This window comes from Hyperolius riggenbachi, chromosome 2 (genome assembly GCF_040937935.1).
Source record: "Hyperolius riggenbachi isolate aHypRig1 chromosome 2, aHypRig1.pri, whole genome shotgun sequence".
NCBI classification, from domain to species: domain Eukaryota; kingdom Metazoa; phylum Chordata; class Amphibia; order Anura; family Hyperoliidae; genus Hyperolius; species Hyperolius riggenbachi.
In genome coordinates this window covers 541,732,554-541,758,191 of record NC_090647.1, presented here as the reverse complement: position 1 = coordinate 541,758,191, position 25,638 = coordinate 541,732,554, and the positions used below count along the sequence as shown (strand labels likewise).

Here is a 25,638-nt window from a genome sequence, read left to right as displayed (position 1 = left end):
ATTTCACTTAACCATGACTTCCTCCAGGTATTAGTCCCTTATAACATGTTTTCTATCATTTTTCTAGTCAGCAGAAATTTTTCAAAATTTTTAAGTTCGCCTCCCCATTGAAGTCTATGGCGGTCGCGAAAGTTTGCGTGAACCGAACCTTCCACGAAAGTTCGCGAACGGGGTTCGCGAACCGAAAATCTGAGGTTCGCGACATCTCTATACAGTATATACCTGCAGTGGGTCAGGTACCCGCGGGTTACACGAAATGTGTGTCAGGTGTGGGTACCCAAATTAAATATGAGCTGCGGGTGCGGTTCGGGTCATGGGTAGCAAGTTGAGGGTCGCGGGTAGCAAGTTCCGGGTGCGGGTAGAGAGTTGCGGTTGCAGGTCGGGTCGCGGGTAGTCAAAACAAGCATAAGATAATTCTGTATTTTCTTTTGCCTTAAGGGTAAAAAAAAGTTTTATTTACAGCCCCCCAATGTTGCTTTAAATTTGTACTTTAGAAGAAAATGGAAAAATCGGGTTGCAGGTCGGGTAGCGGGTCTGCGGGTGCAGGTTGGGTAGCAGGTATCAAATTCACCTGAAATCGGGTTGGGTATGGGGTGCGGGTCTGCGGGTGCGGGTCAGGTGCGGGTAACGAGCCTGCGGGTGCGGGTAACAAGCCTGCGGGTGCAGGTATGAAAAATTGGACTCAAGCAGGCCTCTAGTGTAAAGTATATTATGCATAATGCTTCTCTACCTCTAAGAAGAAAACAAGGAAGCCATACTTTTTTTCCTTATTTTTATTTAATGTCTTCAAGTTTTCAAATTAATGGTTTACATTGTTTTTAAGTTTTTTGTATTTTTTTTTTTTTGTACAAATAAACATACCGGAAACAAAAATCCATGCCTGTAAAGCCTGCTGGGTTTTCTGGCAGGAAAGCCCAGCAGTGTTACCCCCTAGTGCCAGATGCTTGGATCCCCTTGTGCAAACTGCGTATTAGGCCTCTTTCATACAGAAGGCTAAACTGTGCACTTGCCGAGCAGTTCAGCATTCCATCTACCGTCCCCAGTGCAATTTTTGTGCAAATTAAATGCAAAAAAATTGCAGCGGTAATAACATCACGTCTGTCAAGCGATGGCACGTGGTGGTGTTACCTGGTGGCAAAGCTCATATGAAGACCGCCTGTAAAGCATCTGTACTGAGTGCTAGCAAGCCCCCAGTGCAGGAGAGCAGCTGACAGCAAATTCACCTCCTGTCAGTTTCTTGTCTGAAAGAGGTCTAAGTGATGAAGGCCTTGAGTCACTAACCGGTGCTAAGCCGGTTAGTGTGCCTTATCACTTAGTGGGCACAAACTACAGTGCTAACCTTATCTGAGGTTAGTGTGCCTTATCTGAGGTTAGGGTGCCTTATCTGAGGTTAGTGTGCCTTATTTGAACTTAGTGCCTCTTAAGTAGCTTTGTGCACACTAAAAGATGCACAAAGCTACATCGCGCATTGCACTGCGCACAGCGCGCGCAGCATAATGCGCCAATCATTGCCCCGCTGCGACGATAATGTCGCACCCGCTGTACTGTACATGATGCGACCTTAAGGTGGCATAGGATGCGACCTAAACGGCACATCATATACAGCATACCGGGTGCATTATGCTGCGCGCGCTATGCGCGTTGCAGTGCGCAATTCAGCTTTGTACATCTTTTAGTGTGCACAAAGCTACTTAAGGGGCACTAAGTTCAGATAAGGCACACTAACCTCAGATAAGGCACACTAACCTCAGATAAGGCACACTAACCTCAGATAAGGCACACTAACCTCAGATTAGGCACACTAACCTCAGATAAGGCACACTAACCTCAGATAAGGCACACTAACCTCAGATTAGGCACACTAACCTCAGATAAGGCACACTAATCGGCTTAGCGCCGGTTAGTGAATCAAGGCCAAAATCTCTAAAGTCTTGTCTACAGTGTTCCCTTGCATTGCAGAATAATTCTGGGTACTTACGTATTATCCCGACTGGAAAGTCTGGCAGCTTATTGTTAAAGTTCTGCTTGATCCCCTAGCCAGATCTAACCATTTTTGGAAATGGTTTCCTCTGTACTGGGTCCCGAGTCAATGCAATGCCCCATTCTCAAGTTAGGAGGGGTTTGGGGGTAAGGTGTTTCTTGCACTTTGCTGCAGAGAGCACAGTGGAATTGAGTCTCCTGCCCAGGCCAGTAAGACAGAGAGGAGACGAGGCTGCATAGCTGCGCTGCTCCTTCATCTGTAATGAGAGATCCAGGGCACTTGCCATACGTTTTGAAGATACAGATTTATGCTGCGAAGGAAGAAGACCTCCCGGGTGTGCTGCTTATCATCATGTCGGGTTTGTCCCGTACTTCTGTAATTGCACTTTCTCCAGCCAAGTTCAGGGGACAACCCTCCTTCAAAACCCCATAACTTGGGAATTAAGCATCATACCGACTCGGGACCCGGTGCAACAGAAATCTGGGATATTCAGCTTTCCAAAAATGATCAGATCTTCCTGGGGGAGCAAACAGAACTTTAACAAAAAGTTGCCAAACTTTCCAGACGGGATAACACGTAAGTACCTAATAATTCTGCTTGGCAACTCACTGCCCTTACAATCCTATAGGCCTGTTCACAATACTACGTTGTGATGCCTGTCGGCTTTGTGTTTCGGTCCAACGGACACAGCATGGATGATCTTCGTGTCACTGCCCTGAAGGGTGGCTTCAAAACGTCAAATGATTGATTAATAGCAGAAACAAAATTTATAAATTGGTTCAAAGCTGTGCAGAACGGTTTGAATAAGGACAACAACTTCTTATATTGGTATGAGGCGGATGATATTTAAACTTTCTCAGCCATTCTAGCTGAACTTGTGAACTAAGAATTTACGATACCTCTGGGTCAATCCTAATCCAGGTCTGTGAGCAGGGAGTAAACAAGGATGCTTATCTTAGCTAACAACCTTTAACCCCATTTAGATGGTCTGTTTGAATTAAGGCATCTTAATGACGTGTATTTATGCTTGAAAAAAATATCCGTTTTCCCTTTTGATGTTGCATGTATATAAGCTGTCTGTACCACCAGCCTGCAAACTAACAGGATATAAGCCCGACGAAGGCTGAAAGGCCGAAAGCTTGCTTATTTTTATTCATTTTTAGTTAGCCAATAAATGGTATCATCCTGATTTAAAACTTCTTGCTTTTACTGATGGCTAACACGGTACAATACCCTACTGCTACTACTATGACTGACATCAGGAAGTGAAAAAAACATTGCTACACAAAAGCGCTTAGAAAACAGCTTTTCTGAGAGCAAATCGCTCTGAAAGCGCTTAGAAAAACGCTTTAAAAATTGCTCAATAAATCACTCAGCGCTTGCCGTAGTGCTGGCGACTTATAATGTGAACGAGGCCTTAAAGAACAAGTGACACCCATGCTAACCTAGAAGTAAAAAACACTTAAAAACACTTAATACAATATACAGTGGAAAGTTTGGGCAACCTTGTTAATTGTCATGATTTTCCTTCTATAAATCGTTGGTTGTTACAACAGTTAAATATATAGGAGACACACAGTGATATTTGAGAAGTAAAATGCAATTTATTGGATTTACAGAAAGTGCTCAATAATTGTTTAAATAATATTAGGCAGGTGCATACATTTGGGCACTGTTGTCATTTTATTGATTCCAAAACCTTTAGAACAAATTATTGGAACTCAAATAGTCTTGGTAAGCTCAGTGACCCCGACCTACATACACAAGTGAATCCAATTATGAGAAAGAGTATTTAAGGGGGTCATTTGTCAGTTTCCCTCCTCTTTTAATGTTCTCTGAAGAGTAGCAACATGGGGGGTCTCAAAACAACTCTCAAATGACCTGAAGACAAACATTGTTCACCATCATGGTTTAGAAGGATACAGAAAGCTGTCTCAGAGATTACCGCTGTTTCCACAGTTAGGAACATATTGAGGAAATGGAAGACCACAGGCTCAGTTCAAGTTAAGGCTCGAAGTGGTAGACCAAGAAAAATCTTGGATAGACGGAAGCGACGAATGGTGAGAACAGTCAGAGTCAACCCACAGACCAGCACCAAAGACCTACAATATCATTTTGCTGCAGATGGATTGACTGTGCATCGTTCAACCATTTGGCACACTTTACACAAGGAGATGCTGTATGTGAGAGTGATGCAGAGGAAGCCCACAGCACAAACAGAGCCGCTTGAGATATGCTAAAGCACATTTGGACAAGCCAGCTTCATTTTGGAATAAGGTGCTGTGGACAGATAAAACTAAAATTGAGTTATTTGGGCATAGTAAGGAGTATTATGCATGGAGGAAAAAGAACATAGCATTCCAAGAAAAACACCTGCTACCTACAGTAAAATATGGTGGTGGTTCCATCATGCTGTGGCGCTGTGTGACCAGTGCAGGGACTGGGAATGTTGTCAAAGTTGAGGGACACATGGATTCCACTTATTACCAGCAGATTCTGGAGAACAATGTCCAGGAATCAGTGACAAAGCTGAAGCTGCGCCAGGGCTTGATCTTTCAACAGATAACGGCCCTAAACACTGCTCAAAATCCACTAAGGCATTCATGCAGAGGAACAAATACAATGTTTTGGAATGGCTATCTCAGTCCCCAGACCTGAATATAATTGAAAATCTGTGGTGTGAATTAAAGAGAGCTGTCCATGCTCGGAAGTCACAAACTTGAATGAACTAGAGATGTTTTGTAAAGAGGGATGGTCCAAAATACCTTCAACCAGAATCCAGACTCTCATTAGAACCTACAGGAAGCGTTTAGAGGCTGTAATTTCTGCAAAGGGAGGATCTACTAAATATTGATTTCATTTCTTTTTTGTGGTGCCCAAATTTATGCACCTGTCTAATCTTGGTTAAACAACTATTGCATGCTTTCAGTAAATCCAATAAACTTCATTTAACTTCTCAAATATCACTGTGTGTGTCTCATATATGGTATATTTAACTGACATTTTGTATCATAACAACCAACGATTTATACAGGAAAATCATGACGATTAACAAGGTTGCCCAAACTTTCGCATCCCACTTTAAGTAGATAAATACTAGTTCTACTTACATAACAGATGTATTGCACTGTCCACTTTATGATTCCTGTGAATTTTATAAAGCAAAAGCAGAAAATCCTATTCCAGGCATTTTCCATCTTGGTTACCTTTGACCTCCAGACATCATTTCCTCCTTCACCCCTTTCTTTCTCCTTTGCTAATTGTGTATTTGTTACCCGCCCTTCTCCCAGTGTCTTCAGACACTCCCACTGAGGTCTATACTAGGAAGTGAACTGCCTTATGTCATCAGAAGAAGGGGGAACTAAAGGGAAGAGGAGGAATATATTATAGATAAAAAGGTCCCCCAGCATGCAACTGTTTGACAATGGCAATTAAAGGGCCAGTGCTCCTAAGCAGGGATGCTCAGCAGAGCTCGAATATTCGAGTAGCTCGAAATATTCGAGCTCTTTTTCAGCTATTCGAGGTCGAATACCGAGCTCGAATAGCTGCAGCTATTCGAATGGGCTATTCGAGTGAACTCGAATAGCCCACTCACTATTCGAGCTATTCGAGCAAACAGCGCTATTCGAGCTCGAATACCGAGCTCGAATAGCGTCATAGCCCAGATTGATGTCCTTAGAGCCAATCAGAGGGCTCCTAGGCCCTCTGACGGCAGCCAATCACAGAGGGGGACCCTGGCCAGCCCCTACCCTATAAATAGCGGCCGCCATGTTCGGTTTTTCCGTCCTTGCTTAACTTGTACAGAGAGAGATCTGCTCCTTTGTGCTTTGGCTTAGCAAGTGCTCTATTGTGGTCAATCACCTAGCGTTTTTGCTCACATACACCTGCTATATACACCTATATTGTTGTTAGCTAGATAGAGATTGTATTTTAGTTAGTAGCTTGTGTGTTACATAGAGACAGCTGCTGCTGCAGGCAAGCTTACACAGCTTTAGGCCTCAGGGCCTTGCCTGTGTGGGCAGCTGGCCTCCTGTCCTCTGTTAGTTTATTTCTCATCTATACCAGTCAGTGTTTCTGCTGTGTATTCTACCCTGTCTTGTCCTTTACTTACTGATTGATTATTGTATTTTGTAGTTATACTACTGTACTAGGGACACTCACTGTTACTGTTCATAGCTCCTGCGTGTGTGTGTGCGTGCACTGTCTGTAGTGTACACACAGTACACAGTATTCCCTTCTACTGAATCATCTGATTACTACTGAATCTGATTATTGTATTTTCTAGTTGTACTTACTGTACTAGGGACACTCAGTCACTGTTCATAGGCTAGCTCCTGCGTGTGTGTGTGCGTGCACTGTCTGTAGTGTACACACACTCTATTTCCTTCTACTGAATCTGATTACTACTGATTATTGTATTTTCTAGTTAGTGTACTAGGGGACACACTCACTGTTCACTGTTCACACTTACTGATTACTGATTATTGTATTTTGTATTTGTACTGTACTATCACTTAGCGATCTAATCACTTAGTGATTAGTGTCACCTCACCCACCAACCCACTCCATTAACCTCCCTGGCGGTAACCCCGTGTGTGACACGGGGTAAGCCGCCGGAGGGTGCCGCTCAGGCCCTGCTGGGCCGATTTTCATAATTTTTTTTTTTGCTGGACGCAGCTAGCACTTTGTTAGCTGCGCCAGCACTCTGATCGCCGCCGGCCCCCGCCCGATCGCCGCTATTTGCTGCGGCGCGCGGCCCCCCCCCCAGACCCCAGCGCTGCCTGGCCAATCAGTGCCAGGCAGCGCCGAGGGGTGGCCCGGGACTCCCAATGACGTCCCGACGTCAGTGACGTCGGTGACGTCATCCCGCCCCGTCGCCATGGCGACGGGGGAAGCCCTCCAGGAAATCCCGTTCTATGAACGGGATTTCCTGATCGGAGATCGCCGAAGGCGATCGAAGCGGGCGGGGGGATGCCGCTCAGCAGCGGCTATCATGTAGCGAGCCCTCGGCTCGCTACATGATTAAAAAAAAAAATTTTTTTTTAAAAACTGCTGCGCTCCCTCCTGGCGGTATTTTTCATACCGCCAAGGAGGTTAAAGTACCCCACTTTTTCACCCGCCCTTTTAAAAAACTTTTTTGTTTACGCCCAAAACATCTAAGATGTCTGGAAGTGGCAGCCAGCGCGGTTTGGGCAAGGGGAAGGGCAGCAAGGGAATCAGGAGGAGAGGGAGCAGCATTGTGGCAAGCCGCGGCCGCGCCACCATGCACAGTTCCGCAGCAGCTGCGTCAGTGGCTAACATTCCGCCTATAGCCACTGGCCGTGGACGCCTTGGGCGCCCAGCAGGAGCATCTGCAACTCACGCTGCAGAGACACAGCAGCAGCAGCAGCGTGTAGTACCTGCTCCTATTTTCCTCCAGCCAGGTCGGAAACGTCCCATTGAGGAAAAGGATGCAGCCACTGTGGTGCAACTGATGACGGAGGATGAGCAGCCCGCCATCAGCTCTGCATCCGAGGCCTCCACCCTCACCACCACCACCACCCCTGTTCGCAGCAGCCGCCCAGCAGGGCCTGGGGAGGAGGCCAGTTCACCGTCAGTTGGCGATCTGTCATTCAGCAGTCTTTTGACCCCAGGCATCATGAGTCAATTGTCTGCTGTTGTTGGCGATTTTGAGGAGGAGATGCTGATGGGCACTTTGGGGGAGGAGGGATTGGACAGCAAGACTGTGGCGACAGTCAAGCAGCCCATACATGCATCAGGAGAGGAGTTTGGGGGGGTCATCATCCCAGCAGGACATGTTTCAGGAGGGGGAGGATGATGATGATGATGATGACGGGGTGACAGACAAAGACTGGGTGCCGCCACCACCAGCACCTGGGGATGTCATCATCAGCAGCTCTGAGGAGGAGGAGGAGGATGCGCTTGTGGGCCTTGCAAGGAGGCGCATCATTGCAAGCATTGGCAGCAGTAGGCAGGTCCCACAGCCTGCTGGTGTCTCAGGCTCAGCAGCAGCAGCAGCAGCATCTGCCAGTACTACCACCAGCCGCACCCAAGCCCCCCCCCCAACCACCACAGGGAGACAGGCAGCAGCGGCTCCAGGCCGTAGGGGGGTTTTCTTGTCACCCATCTGCCAATTTTTCACCATGCTCACAGTTTACAGCAAGTACGCCACTTGCAACCACTGTCAGCGGAAGTTGAGCAGAGGTGCAGACCCCTTAAAGTTCAGCACCAGCTCTCTCATCAACCATCTTGCTGCTAAACATTACCACCAGCATGAGGAGTTCCAGAGGCTGAAGGCATCTGGTGCTGGCAGTGGCACCACACCCATCACTGCACAGCCTTCAGCAGCAGCAGCAGCAACAGCAGCCACCCGCCCTCCTGCTCCTCCAGCACCACCAGCAGGAGTGCGGAAACGCACTGCTCCTCCCCCCTCTGCAACTCCTGCCGCCGACACTGAGGCCTGTTCTGGCAGCCAGTCCTCAGTGGTCTCCTCTGCTGTCTCTGCTGATTCCCGTGCTAGCAAAAGGCAATGCCAGAGCCTTTTGAGCGAGTCCTTCCAGGGGGTGGTTAGGGCTCTGCCTCCCAGCAGCCGTCGCATGCGGCAGCTGAACGGCTTGCTGGCACGGGCCATGTGCTCCCAACTCCTGCCGTACACGCTCGTGCAGGAGGGGAGCGACATGCGTGATCTGCTTGCTTGTGCAGCCCCAGACTGGCAGCTCCCCAGCAGACACTTCTTCGCCCACCAGGTCATGCCTGCACTGCACCGCTTTGTCATGGCCAATGTGGAGCGAGGGCTGGAGCACGCGGTTGGTGAAAGGGTCCACATCACCATGGACTCCTGGAGCAGCCGCTTCGGGACAGGCCGCTACCTGTCCTTCACTGTCCACTGGGTCAGCTTGGTGGAAGGGGGTGAGGATGGGAGAGCAGCAGCGGGCACAGCAGCAGCAGCAACACAGTGGGTGGTGCCACCCCACAGGGTCAGGGGAACTGCAGCAGGTTCCTCCGATCCTCTGCCATCCTCCGGCACACCTGGCCAAACCCCCCGCCTCAGCAGCAGCGTGAAGCCACGCCACTGCCAAGCGCTGCTGCAGTTGGTCAGCCTTGGGAAGACCAAACTGACGGCAACCCATGTGTTGGCCAAACTCCAGGAGCAGGAGAGGATTTAGCTGACCCCCAGAGGCCTCAGAGTCGGAGAGGTGGTGGCCGACAATGGGGCCAATCTGGTTGCCGCAATCGACAGGGGAAACCTTACCCACATCCCCTGTCTTGCCCACGTGCTGAACCTGGTGGTGCAGAAGTTCTTGCGCACCTACCAGGGGATGGGCGAACTGCTGGAAACGGCAAGGAATGTTGTGCGTCACTTCCGGCGCTCGGCTGCAGCCTCTGCGAGCCTGGAAGACGTGCAAAAGGAGCTGGAGCTGCCACGCCATCGGCTGATCCTTGACGTTCCAACTCGCTGGAACTCCACCCTGGCGATGTTGGAGCGTCTGGTTGAACAGAAGCACGCTGTCAACCAGTACCTTGCCCTGGCCACTGTGTCCGCCGCTCAGAAAAGGGACAAGACCAGCAACATCCCGTCCATCGTCCCCGATGACGACTGGGGGCACATGCAGCAGGTGTGCTTAGTGCTGGCTCCCTTTCTGCAGGCCACCAACATGGTGAGCAGGGACCATGCTATGGTGTGCGAGTGGGTGCCCCTGGTTTGTCTGCTGAACAGGGACCTCGATGCTTTGCTGGAACAGGGAGCGGCAGCCTTGGCCCAGCAGGAGCGGCATGCAGCTGCACAGTCCACCTCTGAGGGGGAGGAGGAGGAGGACTTGGTGGAGGTCCCTGACCTTGCTGCTGATGAGGGGGATCAGCACAGTGCAGCTGAGTTGGTGCGGGGGTGGAGAGAGGATGAGGCGGCAGAGGAGGAGGATGAGGACAGCACTGCCGTCGATGTGCCAGCACACGTGGCCCGCCTCTTCCCAATGGCAGCGCACATGCTGACGTGCCTGCGCAATGACCCCAGGGTGATCCAGATGAAGCAGAGGGAGGACATCTGGATCAGCATGATGTTGGACCCGCACCTCAAGGGGAAGTTGAGCCAGTTCCTGCCTCCTGCAGGAGGAGACCCAGCGCAACAAATAAGGAGCTTGCAGCAGGCCCTTGTTGAGCGCTTGGAGGAAGCCTTCCCCCAGCCTTCCACCCCCACTGTCCAGCCAGCACAGAGGCAGCAGCAGGTGCCTGCATCCAGCAGGAAGCGCCCCACAGACCTGCTGTCTCAGCAACGAGCTCTACAGGACTGTAGAGGCTCCAGCAGTGACTAGAGAGGAGGTGCATGCAGCAGCATCCTCCTCCGGTCACAGCCAGCGCCTGACCCGCATGGTGGCTGACTACATGAGGTCCTACAGCGGGCTTGACAGCGATGCCCCTGTTGATCCCATGGAGTATTGGGTCAAGCGCCTGGAGATCTGGAGCGAGCTGGCGCAGTACGCCCTGGAAGTGCTGTCCTGTCCCCCTTCCAGCGTGCTGTCCGAAGGGCTGCTTCAGTGCAGCTGGTGGCGTGGTCACCGAGAAACGCTCACGTCTGTCTCACAAGTCTGTGGACAGACTGACGTTTCTCAAGATGAACCAGGCGTGGGTGGAAGGCGAGTTCCTGGCCCCTGTTGTCGGCGAGAGGGGGACATGAACTGGCTGCCGGAACCATCGTTAATATGCCTTACCACCCTTTACCACCTCCTGGCTCCTGCTCACTACTAAGCCAGCCTGGTTCAGTTTGACTATTACGTCGCCTGTAGCCACACATTTTACACCTACAGTGGGCTGCTGTGTACTGCCCTTCTGCTGTCTGTCTGTGTTTCCCACTGCCAGGGTACACAGATTTACCTTCTGCTGCCACTCTGCCACCAGCTATTACGTCCAACAATAGCTATATGTGTAATTTGCTGTAAAAAAAAAAATAAACCATTAAAAAAAAAAAAAGGTTTAATTTTTCTGAGGTGCCCGGGTTGAAAACTGTGTTGTCCCAGTTGTGTATTGGACACGATGTGGGCTGCACGACCGCTGTCTGGGACCTCCTGTTGTGTTTATTTACAGCCCTGGTATCACCGCTAGGTACCAGGGCTATTATGTCACGCTGCCTACCTACCTGCTGCCACACTCACACTACTCCTCCATTTCTCCTGCTGCTGCTGCTGTCTGTCTGTATGTGTTTCCCACTGCCTGGGTACACAGATTTACCTTCTGCTGCCACTCTGCCACCAGGTATTACGTCCAACAATAGCTATATGTGTAATTTGCTGTAAAAAAAAAAAAAAAAAAGAAACCATTAAAAAAAAAAAAAAAAAGGTTTAATTTTTCTGAGGTGTCCGGGTTGAAAACTGTGTTGTCCCAGTTGTGTATTGGACACGATGTGGGCTTCACGACCGCTGTCTGGAACCTCATGCTGTGTATTTACGGCCTGGTACCAAGGCTAGGTACCACAGCCTATTATGTCTCGCTGCCTGCCTCATTGACTGCCTGCTGCCACACAATCATCCTCCTCCTGCTGCTGCTGCTGAATTTACCTCCTGCTATCTGTGTGTTTCCACTGCCAGGGAGCACATACAATGGCGCTTCCACCATGCGCCACCAGCTATTTATTACGCTCAAAAATAGCTGCATTTCTTTAAAAAAATGAAAAAAATATATATATACTTTTTAATACTTAGTGATATTATTTTTAGAGGTGTCCGGGTTGAAAACTGTGTGGTCCCAGTTGTGTATTGGACACGATGTGGGCTTCACGACCGCTGTCTGGAACCTCATGCTGTGTATTTACGGCCTGGTACCACCGCTAGGTACCACAGCCTATTATGTCTTGCTGCCTGCCTCATTGACTGCCTGCTGCCACACAATCATCCTCCTCCTGCTGCTGCTGCTGAATTTACCTCCTGCTGTCTGTGTGTTTCCACTGCCAGGGAGCACATACAATGGCGCTTCCACCATGCGCCACCAGCTATTTATTACGCTCAAAAATAGCTGCATTTCTTTAAAAAAAAAATAGAGGAGAAATAAGTGAAGAAGAAGAAGACGATATAGAAGAAGAAGAAGATATAGAAAAAGAAGAAGAAGAAGGAGAAGAAGATATAGAAAAAGAAGAAGAAGAAGAAGAAATAGAAAAATAGTAATAAGAAGAAGATATAGAAAAAGAAGAAGAAGAAATAGAAAAATAATAATAAGAAGAAGATATAGAAAAAGAAGAAGAAGAAATAGAAAAATAATAATAAGAAGAAGATATAGAAAAAGAAGATATAGAAAAAGAAGAAGAAGAAATAGAAAAATAATAATAAGAAGAAGATATAGAAAAAGAAGAAGAAGAAATAGAAAAATAATAATAAGAAGAAGATATAGAAAAAGAAGATATAGAAAAAGAAGATGAAGAAGAAGAAGAAGATGAAGAAGAAGATGAAGAAGAAGAAGATGAAGAAGAAGAAGATGAAGAAGATGAAGAAGAAGATGAAGAAGAAGAAGAAGATGAAGAAGAAGATGAAGAAGTAGAAGAAGAAGAAGTAGAAGAAGAAGAAGAAGCAGAAGAAGAAGCAGAAGAAGAAAAAGAAGAAGAAGAAGAAGAAGAAGAAGAAGAAGAAGAAGAAGAAGAAGAAGAAGAAGAAGAAGAAGAAGAAGTAGAAGAAGATATAGAAGAAGAAGAAAAAGATATAGAAGAAGAAGAAGAAGAAGATATAGAAGAAGAAGATATAGAAGAAGAAGATATAGAAGAAGAACATATAGAAGAAGAAGAAGAAGAAGATATAGAATAAGAAGAAGAAGAAGAAGAAGAAGATATAGAAGATAAAGAAGAAGAAGAAGAAGTATATACAGTACTGAACAGAATTTTGGACACAACTTCTCTTTCCACCTCTTTTTTTTTTGTAAAGGAACATCCCCACATAATCACTTGCTGTTGTTACTTGGAAAAAAAGATGTTTCTTGCATCATTCACCCCCAAAACAAGTGTTGGAAGCTATTTAAGGCCAATTCGAATAGTCAGCTCGAATAATGAGCTCGAATACCGACTCGAATAGTGAGCTTGAATTTCGAGGTCGAATCGAATAGTAAAAAATATTCGACTCGAATATTCGACCGAACTCGAATAATTTACTATTCGAATTCGACCTAACTCGAATAATAAAAAGGGGTATTCGAGCATCACTGCTCCTAAGTTATGTGATCACTCTAAACCATAACAGCAGAAAAAGTTTTGAATGCAGGATTAGTATTATCACTTAATACACTCAGACCAGTTGCTGTTGAAATTGGATTTTTATGGTTACAATCTCACTTGAAGGAAAGATTATTGAGCGATTAATGTGATTTGGTGCTCCACCTGCTTGCTGCAAATATATCTTGTGAAATATTAATATCTAATATTTCATATTAGACACTGAAGATAATAAAAACCCATATCAAAATTACTGTTTTTAACAAAAAATTTTTTTATATATATAGGTACCGGATTCCATTATTATATTGATGTGATCCATAATAATCGCTATGAGAGTGTGTGTGTATGGGGAGTGTATGTGTGTACAATTTTTATACAATTTTTTAAATATCTGTTCAATTTAAGAATTGCAATACATTTTTCTGACTGATTGTAACATTTCAAAAATCAGACCTCCTTTGGAGGTAATAGCTTTGCGGTTTTTCTGGAAAGTCTATCGTACTACAGGAGAGCGACTGTCCTTATCCAGCAGGACCTGGGGTACCGAGCAGAGACGGTTAATTGCCTGCAGGCCAGTATGGTGGTTGCAGGAACTGCACCCCACCTTTGTGAGTATATATCTGTATACTTTTATCCTCCCTATACTGCACCATTGTGCTCCCGGTCTCTCGCCTAGGATTTCTTGACCCCTACAGGAATCACCAAAGAAAAAAAAAAACCCATGATGAGAGTGACACTGTTTGCATACGCACTTTGGGTAAAAGCTGCAAAACTTTACCAGCCTTGTCACCACACAGGAAGGTTTAGCACATCTAGCTCACAGTATCCTGCAAAGTAAACTGTTATTCTTACACTTTCATTAAAGTGAAATAAGACTTTCCTCTCTGCTCTAAACAATTAGCCACAGCATGACAACCTTTATGGGCAAAAACATTCCTTCATTAGGATTTATAGCAATCCTAAAAAAACAAAAAAACAAAAATGAAGTTTACAATCTGGTTTCCATGTGCAGGGGGGAAACTTGAATTGTAATTTGAGGATTCTGTTTGTGGTGGTCCAGTCCATCGATGTGTCTCAAATCAGAGTAACTCACAGCTATAAAAAGAGGAAAAGATAATTATCCTATGCTTAATATATCATTAGCATTATCATTTTGGAGTGATTAATAAATGTACATTTTTACCTGAAATTGACATACTGAGTCTTCAATAGAGAGATACGTCCACCACTCTCTCTCTTTTTTATCCCCTTCCCCACTGCTGGTACTCATATCTACACCCCCTGAAAACGTCACGACCAGGGGTGTAGATATGTGTACCTGTGTATTACTGCTTGCGATTGCCGCGCCACTGCTGTTCATTTCCATTGCCACTCCGCTGGTCCATGAATGGGAACAGCTGTTCCCAAAGCCGATCACAGTGCCTGTGATGAATGAAAGCCGGCGTCAGCAAGACGCCGGCATTCATTCACAAAATGAAAGTAAAAAAGATACACGTAACACTTCCTGTGTAAAAATGCACCCACATACACTACTATATATAAAAATAAAATATTTGTTTTTAAAAGTAATCCAAGATGTGAGACATATGGAACCTGACATATTTATTTCCTTTCAAACAATACCAGTTACTTGGCAACCTGCTGATCTTTGTGTTCAGTAGGGTCTTAATCACACACCTGAAACAAGCATGCAGCAAGTCACATCTGATCTGCATATGCTTGTTCAGGGTCTATGGCTTAAAATATTAGAGGCAGAGGATCAGCAGGACAGCCAGGCAATGTGCATTGTTTAAAAGGAAATAAACATGTCAGCCTCCATATCCCTCTCACCTCAGGTCCCTTTTAAACTGGTTTTAACCATTTCAGCCCGCAGGTATTTTTCACCTTCTGCATCAGAGCAATTTTCACCTCCCATTCATTCGCCAATAACTTTATCACTAATTATCACAATGAATTGATCTATATCTTGTTTTTTTCCGCCACCAATTAAGCTTTCTTTGGGTGGTGCATTTTGCTAAGAATTATTTTTTCTAAAAGCATTTTAACAGGGATATTAAAGGGGCACTATAGCAAAAAATTGTAAAATGTAAAATATGTGCAAACATAGACAAATAAGAAGTACATTTTTTTCCAGAGTAAAATGAGCCATAAATTACTTTTCTCCTATGTTGCTGTCACTTACAGTAGGCAGTAGAAATCTGACAGACGCAACAGGTTTTGGACTAGTCCATCTCTTCATAGGGGATTCTCAGCAAGGCTTTTATTCTTTATAAAGATATTCCCTAAAAAGGATTTAAACAATGATGCTGGCCAGCTTCCCTGCTCTCTACACAGTTTTTTGGCAGTTGGACAGAGCAACTACCATTCACTAAGTGTTTTGAAAATAAATAAATCCCTGAGAATCCCCCATGAAAAGATGGACTAGCCCAAAACCTGTCACTTCTGTCAGATTTCTACTACCTACTGTAAGTAACAGCAACATAGGAGAAAGGTAATTTATGGCTCATTTTACTCTGGACAAAAACATACTTCTTATTTGTTTATGTTTACACATATTTAACATTTTACAATTTTTTGCCATAGTGCCCCTTTAAAAAACAAACAAAAAAAAAACATAATTTCTCAGTTTTCAGCCATTATAGCTTTAAAATAATACATGCTACAATAATTAAAACCTATGTATTTTATTTGCCCATTTGTCTCGGTTATTACACCATTTAAATCATGCCCCTACCACAATGTATGGCGCCAATATTTTATTTGAAAATAAAGGTGCATTTTTTTTAGTTTTGCGCCCATCACTATTTTCAAGCTTATAATTTAAAAAAAATTTCATAATATACCCTCTTCATATGCATATTAAAAAAAAGTTCAGACCCTTAGGTAACTATATATATATATATATATATATATATGTAATAATGTGTGTTGATTTTATAAAAAAAATATATGTAGATGTAGTTTTACTATTTGGCCACAAGATGGTCACAGTCAAATTTTTCGTTTTTTTTTTTTTTTTAGTCCTGGAAGCAAGCACTCTCGCTTCCAGGAAGTATAAGGAGGACAGGACACTTTTTTTCTTCAGAAAGACTGTGGCTTCTGATAAGAAGTTGTCGGTCTTTCTACCGGGGACTTAAATCAATGAATGGGAACTATGTTCCAATTCATTGATCACCGGGCTAATGGGGGGCGGCACGGGAACGCACAGCAGCAGCCGCCTAGACGTGACAATCACGTCCACGTTACTAAAATGGTTAATATATTTTAATATATTTTATTCTGTATGCAAATTTTCACAGTAAAAAAAGAATTTCAGCATTTTTGTAAATTGTTGCAGTAAAAATGCCTGATTTTTTCACAACAGGAAATATTTCCTTTGACCATATTGTGAAAATGCAATGTATTTTCGTAAATATATATCCTCAACATTGAAAATGACGTTTGCGAAAATTCACACTAATCATTTTTCTTCCCATCTGTACATTATTTACTGACTTACTGGGATACAAAAACTTAAAATAAAACTGTTGATGTAAAACATGTGCCAAGAAAATTGGTGCAAAATCATAAGGCTACTTTCTTACTATGGCCCATATCCACTTAAAGAGGAACTGTAACATCAAAATGTCCCCTGGGGGGTACTCACCTCGGGTGGGGGAAGCCTCAGGATCCTAATGAGGCTTCCCACGCCGTCCTCCGTCCCTCGGGGGTCTCGCTGCAGCCCTCCGTGCAGCGGTGACGTCAATATTTACCTTCCCGGCTCCTGCGCAGGCGCTCTGACGGCTGTCGGCTCCGAAGTAGGCGGAAATACCCAATCGCCGTTGGGTCTGCTCTACTGCGCAGGCGCAAGTCTCCGGCGCCTGCGCAGTAGAGCGGACCCGACGGAGATCGGGTATTTCCGTCTAGTTCCGAGCCGAAAGCAGCCACAGCGCCCCCGCTGGAGCCTGCAAAGGTAAATATTGAATTTACAGTCGGGTCTGTCAGGCCGCTGTTCGGAGGGCTGCAGCGAGACCCCCGTGGGACAGAGGACGGCGTGGGAAGCCTCATTAGAATCCTGAGGCTTCCCCCACCCGAGGTGAGTACCCCCCAGGGGAGGTTTTTGATGTTACAGAGTCTCTTTAACTTTTTCTCCTAAGTTTTCTCCCAGGTGATATTTTCACAAATGGCTAATTAAATGCTTTTTTAACCACCAGCAAGCAAGAAGATTCTCAGAATAATTTTGATAGTACTTTTCCCTGTACTTTTTTGTTACTTTTTTACGTGATGAAAAGTTACTTAACAGAGAAGATGAAAATGAATTTCCTAGGAGAAAACTCAGGAGAAAAATCTATATTCATTGTGCATCCAGAAAAAAGGATTGCATTGCATGTTTTCCAAGCCATACAACACATACAATGTAGCATACAGTCCATAGACTTAGGCTGGTTTCACAGTGGGACGTTACAGGCGCACGTTAGAGCAGCCTGTAACGCACCCCCACCGCACAGCAGTGAAAAATCAATGGGCTGTTCACAGTGCCCACGTTGCGTTACACAGTAACGCTGCGCCATAAGACAACGTACTGCATGCAGTACTTTCTAAGCGGCAGAGCCGCGTTAACTGCTTGCACATGCTCAGTAACATTGGGGAGGAGCGGAGAGCGGCCGGGCACATGGCTAATTAATATTCACTGCACTCAGTGACGTGCAGTGTTTACTTCTTGGAACGGCCGCTCTGTGCGGCGATTGGCCGGGCGGGACCATGTGATGCCGCATGCGTCCAAGAGTGCTCATCACGGCATCACGGACGCCAGAATGAGCTGCACAACGCGGCTCACTCTGACGTCCAAGGCAGGGAGCACCAGGCGTTGTGTTAGGGGCACGTTATGCGACCATAACGTCCCCTAAAACGCAACGTCCTGGTGTGAAACCAGCCTTAAGGTATATCAGGCGACTTGGCGACTGATCGACCATCCGATTATTATAATTGGAATCAGATGAAAATTGGTGCCACCAAGTGCACATCGGGTCGACTTGCTTGATCGAGTGTGCAGCTGTATCGTGAGATCTGTGATATCATGTTGAGCGACAAATGTGACGAAACCCCTGGCGCAGTACCCCTAATGTATTAATGTGTGTGCATTTATATATTACCCGTCGTGTGTCGCAGTGCCCGTCCGTCTTCCGAAGCCCCATACACGCCTGTGTGTAACGCCACACCACTATGGAAGTGCAGCGAATTCAGAGGATGGACCGGCACCGCGACACAGGAAAGGTAATGTAGAAATGGACATACATTTAAACATTAGGGGCTTGGCCGATTCCCGAGAGATTTCATGCTGAAATTGATCGGGTATCGGCCTGGGGTGTATGGGCAGCCAACAGATCTCTCTCTGATCAGATTCGATCAAAGAGAGATTTGTCTCTTGGTCGAATCTCCCCATCATATCTAGCATGGAGTGAGTAAAGGCATACAGGGACGGGCTGGCTGGCATCTGCCTATATACTCACACACCTGTGGCTTGCAGCCGGGGCCGATTATATATGCGCCACCCTATATAATTGGATCATGTTTCAATGTGCTGGACGTAGTGAAAGGAGCCAAACAGATGTCTGAAGCAACAAATCAGCTTTTAGCTAGTAAATGAAAGAAGGATTCTGATTGGTTGTTCTGAAAAGACTTCTGCTCCGGATTTGATGAACATACTTACTATTTAACTTCAGAAGCTCGGGCTCCTCATTGATGCAAGTAACCTGATTGTGCCACTCGGTCCATTTCACTTCATTTATTCTGCAAGTGATGAAAGTTACAGTGATGTTTCATCAACTCAATGCTACTTATTCAATAATAGTGACTGGTGAAATGTAGGAATCCATGGGGTTGATTCACAAAACTTATCTCATAAATTATCACTCCTTAAAGTGGACCTGTGCTAAAAAGGAAGAAATCAGATACTTCCCTTGGGAGAGGCCTCTGGATCCTAAAGAGGCTTCCCCTGTCCTTATATGTCAGCCCATTCCATCGCTAGGACTAGTGGTGGTCACATCTAGGAGAACTCATGGAGAAGCATGTGTTCAGTTGGGTGTGATCAGATTGGTCAGGTGATAGATATGCAAGTCTGGGCCAGTGCACACCTAAAAGCGCTAGCGTAATCAAAAAACGCTCAGAGCTTTTTGAAGTGTATATATGCAGCTTGAAAATGGTCCAATCACATCCCGTCAAGGTGGAATGAGATACAGTAAGAGACACCAACATAGGAGAAAATAAAAACATATTTACAGTGCATTTTACTCTTGGACACGCGGATTGTTACTGTATATTTTACAGTTTCCTGTAATAATGGTCTTTTAAGGCTAGGTTTACAGTGCGTGTTGCATTGCATTCCCTGCAACAACAGGAACGCAATATAACAGAACAGGAAAGTGGCGCTGCACATTATCCATGCATTGCGTCATATACAGGGAAGCATACAGTCAATGAAAAGTATGCTTCAAAGTCACTGTTAATGCACTTTTTCTGTAACCAAATACAGACATTGCGTTACTATGCTGCATGCCGTTATACCACTCCGCACCCGCCGCTCTGTGAACATCGCATAGATATTGCATTGTGGTCAATGTTATAAAGCGGCCTTTATGCCACATTGCAACACCCCACTGTCTGCGTAACCTAAAAGTATTTACAGGTAAGTTAACAAAATGAAAACAAAAAGCTTATTATTGTTGTCATTATCTCGCTATAAAGCACGATTAATATTTTAGATTTTACCTTAAACAGAATCGAATGTCCTTTCCCACATTGCACATCTTTCCGAGTTTGAATTTATTCCTTATGCACACCGGCAAACTTCTCTCAAACTGCAGGATAGTTCTAGCTCTCTGAAAAAGAAATGTATACTTATTACATGCAGGAAAAGACGAGAGATGTCCTTTGGGTTGTACCTTTTGGGGACCGCTTGTAGTAAATCCTACACCGCAATTGTGGCTGCATAAGCCTGATATGGCGTAGGATTTATGCCACCTGACATTTCTGCTCCCGACGCGATAGTTTGCACCCAAGAGGGGAGATTAAGCTGTCATCACGATTGGCTCCTGATCACTACGATCGCCGGCCGATCATAGTGATCACTAGTGATGCTCACATCTGGATCCAGGAGACACCCGGATAGTTGCTATCCGGATATCTCCCAGTAAACCTGAGCGGGGTGGGTGGGGTCAATCTTACCTGTCTGACGTCTTCTTCGTCTGTCCCTGGCACCTCCCACGATGCGGTCCACGCACATCACGTGACTACAAACACTTCCTCCTTCAACCCGGAAGGAGGAAGTGTTTGTAGTCACGTGACCGCCGCGTGGACTGCATCGTAGGAGGCGCCAGGGACGGACGACGAAGATGTAACACAGGTAAGATTGACCCCCCCGCCCACCCCGCACAAGTAACTGGGAGATATCCGGATAGCAACTATCCGGGTGTCTCCCGGATCCGGATTTAAGCATCACTGATCACTATTGGCAGCGGCGGTCTGAGGGGAAGAAGAGGACGGGGATTCACCTTCCTGACATTCCCCTGGCGATCGTCACTCTCCTCCCCTCTGGCCGGCAGCCCTGCTCACTTTACATTAAGTGTTGGGTCCCGGCTTGATGACTTCATCAAGTTGCAACCCAGAACTTAGTGGCAGTGCAAGTGGGGATACCGGCCAGAGCTGTTCATCGCTGGAGCCTGGGAGGAGAGTAAAGGCTGCTGGCAATATGGGGACACCTGGCTACACTAGGGACACCATACCTAGCTAACTATACTGGGGATCCAGCTGCCTGACCCCCCCCCCCCCCAAACACGTTGTCCCCCGCATGTAAAATGGCCTGGTACTTAAGGGGGGTTAGGTAGCCGGTCCCCAAAGGGTTAAAGAGAAAAAAGAAGAACCTGTAACCAAGGATTGAACGTCATCCCAATCAGTAGCTGATACTCCCTTTTCCACGAGACATCTTTACGTTTTCTAGAATAGATCATCAGGGGGCTCTGTATGGCTCAGTGGCATTCCTACGTACCTAGGGAATTTGACACCCGGTGCTGATTATTTACACACACACTGTCCTCAAAACATCCAATTAGTTTGAGGGGAGGGTTGACGGGTTAGGGCACCGAGTGTGCAATTTTTTTTTTTTTTTTTGTGGGGGGTTGGGAAAAGGAGTCATCAGGACGTGGATGGAGCTAACCGTTATGAAACTCTGTACTCTATACAGTGCTGCAGCTTATGTCAGTGCTACATAAATGCACAATAATAATATGGTACCACAGACTATGACTATGGTACGATTACACTGTGAGCTCCTTTGAGGACAGTCAGAAAAGGGGGAGATACGAAAGAGAGACATACAAGACCGAGAGCCTGGTGGAAGAGGAGAAATGGCAGGAAGACTCCTCACTAGGACTGAAGACATCACCAGTGCTGTTTGACTTAAAAGAAGCCACTAAAATCTGAAAAAAGGAAAGGGTCATGGGGAAGACAACAGGTTGGGAGGGGGAGCTGGGAAAAGAGATAAGATTACCTGCAGTCAAGCTAATCTAAATTGCCTGGAGCTTCGCTGCTCACTACAGAAATCGGCTGTGAGCACCAGTATTATGCTGGGTACACACAATGCAATTTCTCGCCTGATCGACAGGAAGCAATCGATTATTTCCTACATTTCCAATCAGCTCTCGATCGATAAAGCAATCGATTTTGCACACTTATCAGAAAATGTATCACTTTATCAATTGGGTGCACTTTGGGCATGTACACTCGACCCGATGCAACGTTCGAGTACCCATCAATCGGGCGGGAAATTGCATCGTGCGTACCCAGCATTACTGGCTTCCTTGCATTATTGATTGATTAGGATAAATAATCAATAGTCTAGGGCACTCTGGTATTACAGCAGCCAGTGCACATGACTACTAATGACAGGCAACTTCTAAAGCACTAATAAAACAAAAGAAAAAACAGGGCACCGAGAGCCCAATAGTGCAATATAGTTTTAACAGAGAAAATCTGTCTAGAAAGTTCGTGCAGAATTATACTCACAAAAAAGGGTCACCAGCAGGCAACCACTTGAAAGGCAGGTGGGGAGAATTGGTACCCGACCCCACTCGGGTATAAAAGTCACTCTCTGTAGACAGGAGAAAAAAGGGGGCGTACCCCTCCACCAAGGGTGGATAAGTAATATGTATCAAACGCAGATAGAACAGAGGCGCCAAAAAGAGTAAAAACACTATTATTTAAAAACAGTAAAAAGAGGGAAGGTAAGGTGGACTTACCTCCCTCTAGCAGTGGACAACAAAACTCTGAGGTAGAGTAGAATGCATTTATTAAACAGTGTAACTCCTAAAGATGCAACGCGTTTCGCAGGCCACAGCACCGCTTCCTCAGGCTATACAGGAGTTCAAAAAAGCTGTATCCAATCCAAGTATTGAATGAGCGCCTCTGTGACATATTCTAAAGCACTAAACACATTCTGCCACCTCTCCCTGCTAATGTCCCAGCTGCAGCACAGCAATCATTCTCACCTACTCACCCTGCTGCTCTACACATTCAATCGCTGCAGGCTGTGTGTAGAGAGCAAGGAAACACATTGCCCACGGGACAGGAAGGAGGAAGGGTACTACAACTAGAGCAGGAAGTAGTACAGTCCCCTGCACTGCCTGCTGCGATTTTCCCGAATGTTTCCCAAACTATGAAAAATGGTCCCACATGTAAGAACACAGTGACTGAGCACCACCAGCCATGGCTACACCCGGTGCTGTGAGCACCTGCAGCACTATGGTAGGTGTGCCACTGGTATGGCTGAAATTCACTAAAGCCCTGATCCCCGCTGGGCAACAGTCTTTGTATGGATACACAGACCAGAAGAAACACCGCTCAACTCCTCTGATCTTCTCTGTAGTGCTCGACCTGGACAGCTGATCCAAAATTCAATAGAAAGAGAAATGGTCCGCACTTACTGTAGCAGTGAAGCATAAAGCTTTATTGTGGACGTATCCAAAATCTCCACGGCAGGCTTACATAGCTGACATGTTTCGGACTAACCGTCCTTATTCACTGCTAAGTGCGGACCATTTCTCTTTCTAGTCTTTGTATGTACCTACATTATTTGCATCAGACGATGCAAATAATGACCAAATAAAATGGAAATCGGAAAAATTGAATCTTATGATTGGTCTAAAATACGATTTTTGCTGAAAAATTCTGCATTCTCTGATTGGTCCAGTGCTTCCGAGCTCTGTGATTGGACTAAAATTATAAATTTTTGGTAAATTAGAAAACAGCTATTCCGATCGGATTTTGGAGATCGGAATTCCGCGGAAACCCGGTCGGAAATCGGAATGAGCAACCCCAATATTTAGTTCTGGTTCCGGACTCACTTAGGTTTAATCTACGTCCAGCAGGTGGTGCTGTGGCACTGACTGGATGTAGGTTCAACGTCTCATTAATTGCGCATCCCCGCCATTACCGCCGATCTCTCTGATTTGACCCCGCCGCAATTTGCTCACCCTGCCGTCTCTATGATGGCAGAGCACTGTGTGCTAGTCAGGAGCCGCTTTCATTGGCTCCTGGTCCTGTCATCACTGTAAGCCAATCTCATTGGCTTACATTGATGGACAGGGTCAGGAGCCAATGAAAGCAGCACCTGACCGACACACAGCGCTCTGCCGTCATAGAGAAGGCAAAGAGAGGAGCCTGCGGCAGGGACAGAATGGCGGGAGCGGTGGATTTTTGCTGCGATTCATCGGAAAGCGTTGGTTTACTGTACCAGCAGCCTCTGGTCCTTAAGGGGGCAGAGGCTGCTGGTACCAAAGTGGTTAAACTAGTTACTTGCCAGCAGTTTAGCGTTAGATTTCCTGTGAAAACTATATAAAGATTAGTACATACTGTATACCAACCTGGAGTCTCCATATATTCTTGCTGTCTTTGGAAATGTCATCCACAGTCTCTGCCATAAGTGCAATCAGCATGTTTAGAAGAAGTACAAACGTTAGGATGACGTAGGTGATGAGTAGCCCCAGGAACAGCACCGGGTATTTGGACTCTTGTTGTATCTCCAGGTCTCCTAATCCTATGGTGAGTTTAAACAGTTCTATGATGGCCATTCTGAAGCTGTTATATCGCCTGCATACATCATCATTGGGGCAGTGTTCAATTAAGGACGCAAGTGCTATGGAAAGAATAATAACCTTAGTTAAGACACAGTGACATCTATCAGTCTATCAGTCATATTTCACTAATTCCTGTGATGCTGCACGTTGTCCTTCAGGTGTAACCCCAATGCACTGACTGATGGCAGTATCAACAGAATTACTTAAAACTGTAGTATAGTCAAACAAGCACAAGATGTCACTGTCTGTAGAATGATGTGAAGATGTCTATGGTATTGTGATTTCCTGTATTCACTCTGTGCTCCTCTCTGTTCTAAGCAAGCAATTGCTCCCGTAACTTCTACCAGTTGCGGCCAGTCAGACATAAGAGAAGTGCACTCTCTATGGCTGCCGGAGAGATACATAGAGGGCGCACTTCTTTTGTGCAGACTGGCCATGACTGGCTGAACTTACGGGACCTGGTACTGAAGTGGAAGAAGACTGAGAACGGCAGTGTGGGAGCGCTGCGTGCGCATGGGGCTGGCGAAAGCCCCAGGTATGTATAAAACTTTTATATTATCTTAGCTCTGGTACACTTTAACTTGTTATACTGGGTGCATATCTCAAAGTAAAGACCACTCTGCTCCATCACTTAAAGCCTCCCTCCCCCCCCCCCCCCCCCAAAAAAAATATGGTACAAGATAGCGTGAAGACTGGCATTAGATGCGGCTGTATTTGGCACTGCTGGATTCACCCTTCAGATGCGTGCACTCTGTAGAAAGCAGACGTTCAATGCATAAATCAGGAGAGACAAGCGAGGCACAGCAGCAAGTAAGCAGGGTACTTTTAATCGCAGCAGGTTACAGAAGCGGTGGTTAGCGGTGGGGGTGGTAAACCACCATGTCTGTGTCCTGCCGTCTGTCTGCTTGATGCTGTGCCTCGCTTGTCTCTCCTGATTCATGCCAAAGTCATTTAAAAAAAAAAGTAAAGTAATGTGAGGAGAAAACATCATGCTCCCCAGTCCAGCTGGACTCACAGGAGGTGAACATGTAAAAGGGCACCCAGTAAAAAGGGCGCCAGAGATGGCCGCTAGAATTACTTAATTACTTTAGTGATATATCGGTAATCTTCAATGATATTTTACTATGACCTAACCATACTTAAACATAGGACCCTTCCTCTACCGATGCCTAATCCTAAGAACCCCCTGGTGGTGCCTAACCTTATCCCTGTGCCTAGCTATTAACCCCCCGGTGCTCCTAAGGACCTCCTCATACTCCCAACACTAAAGACCCCTCCCCCTGCCCCCAACCCCTGATATTTTCAATGCTGTAGGCGGAAATGTTAAAAGCTGCAGTTAGAGGCTATGAATGGTAAATTGCAGC

At 45.8% G+C, this 25,638-nt stretch overlaps 1 protein-coding gene, 1 long non-coding RNA gene and 1 pseudogene across 6 annotated transcripts in view; 2 read left to right on the top strand and 1 right to left on the bottom strand.

Annotated features, from left to right (window-relative positions):
- The window catches only part of LOC137547308 (uncharacterized), a 135,837-nt gene that overhangs the window by 16,608 nt on the left and 93,591 nt on the right, over nucleotides 1–25,638 (top strand). The gene's annotated exons all lie outside the window — the stretch shown is intronic.
- Nucleotides 12,068–12,805, top strand: LOC137545097 (histone-lysine N-methyltransferase, H3 lysine-79 specific-like; annotated as a pseudogene).
- LOC137547307 (transient receptor potential cation channel subfamily V member 3-like) overlaps nucleotides 13,459–25,638 on the bottom strand; it is a 100,866-nt gene continuing 88,686 nt past the window's right edge. For all 3 annotated transcript variants that reach the window (XM_068270753.1, XM_068270754.1, XM_068270755.1), the window contains 4 exons: nucleotides 24,062–24,333; nucleotides 19,914–20,023; nucleotides 18,856–18,935; nucleotides 13,459–14,261 (listed from right to left, as the gene is read on the bottom strand). In XM_068270753.1, the coding sequence (XP_068126854.1) occupies nucleotides 14,155–14,261; nucleotides 18,856–18,935; nucleotides 19,914–20,023; nucleotides 24,062–24,333 (569 nt within the window). In that variant the 3' untranslated portion in view covers nucleotides 13,459–14,154. The remainder of the gene's footprint in view (nucleotides 14,262–18,855; nucleotides 18,936–19,913; nucleotides 20,024–24,061; nucleotides 24,334–25,638) is intronic.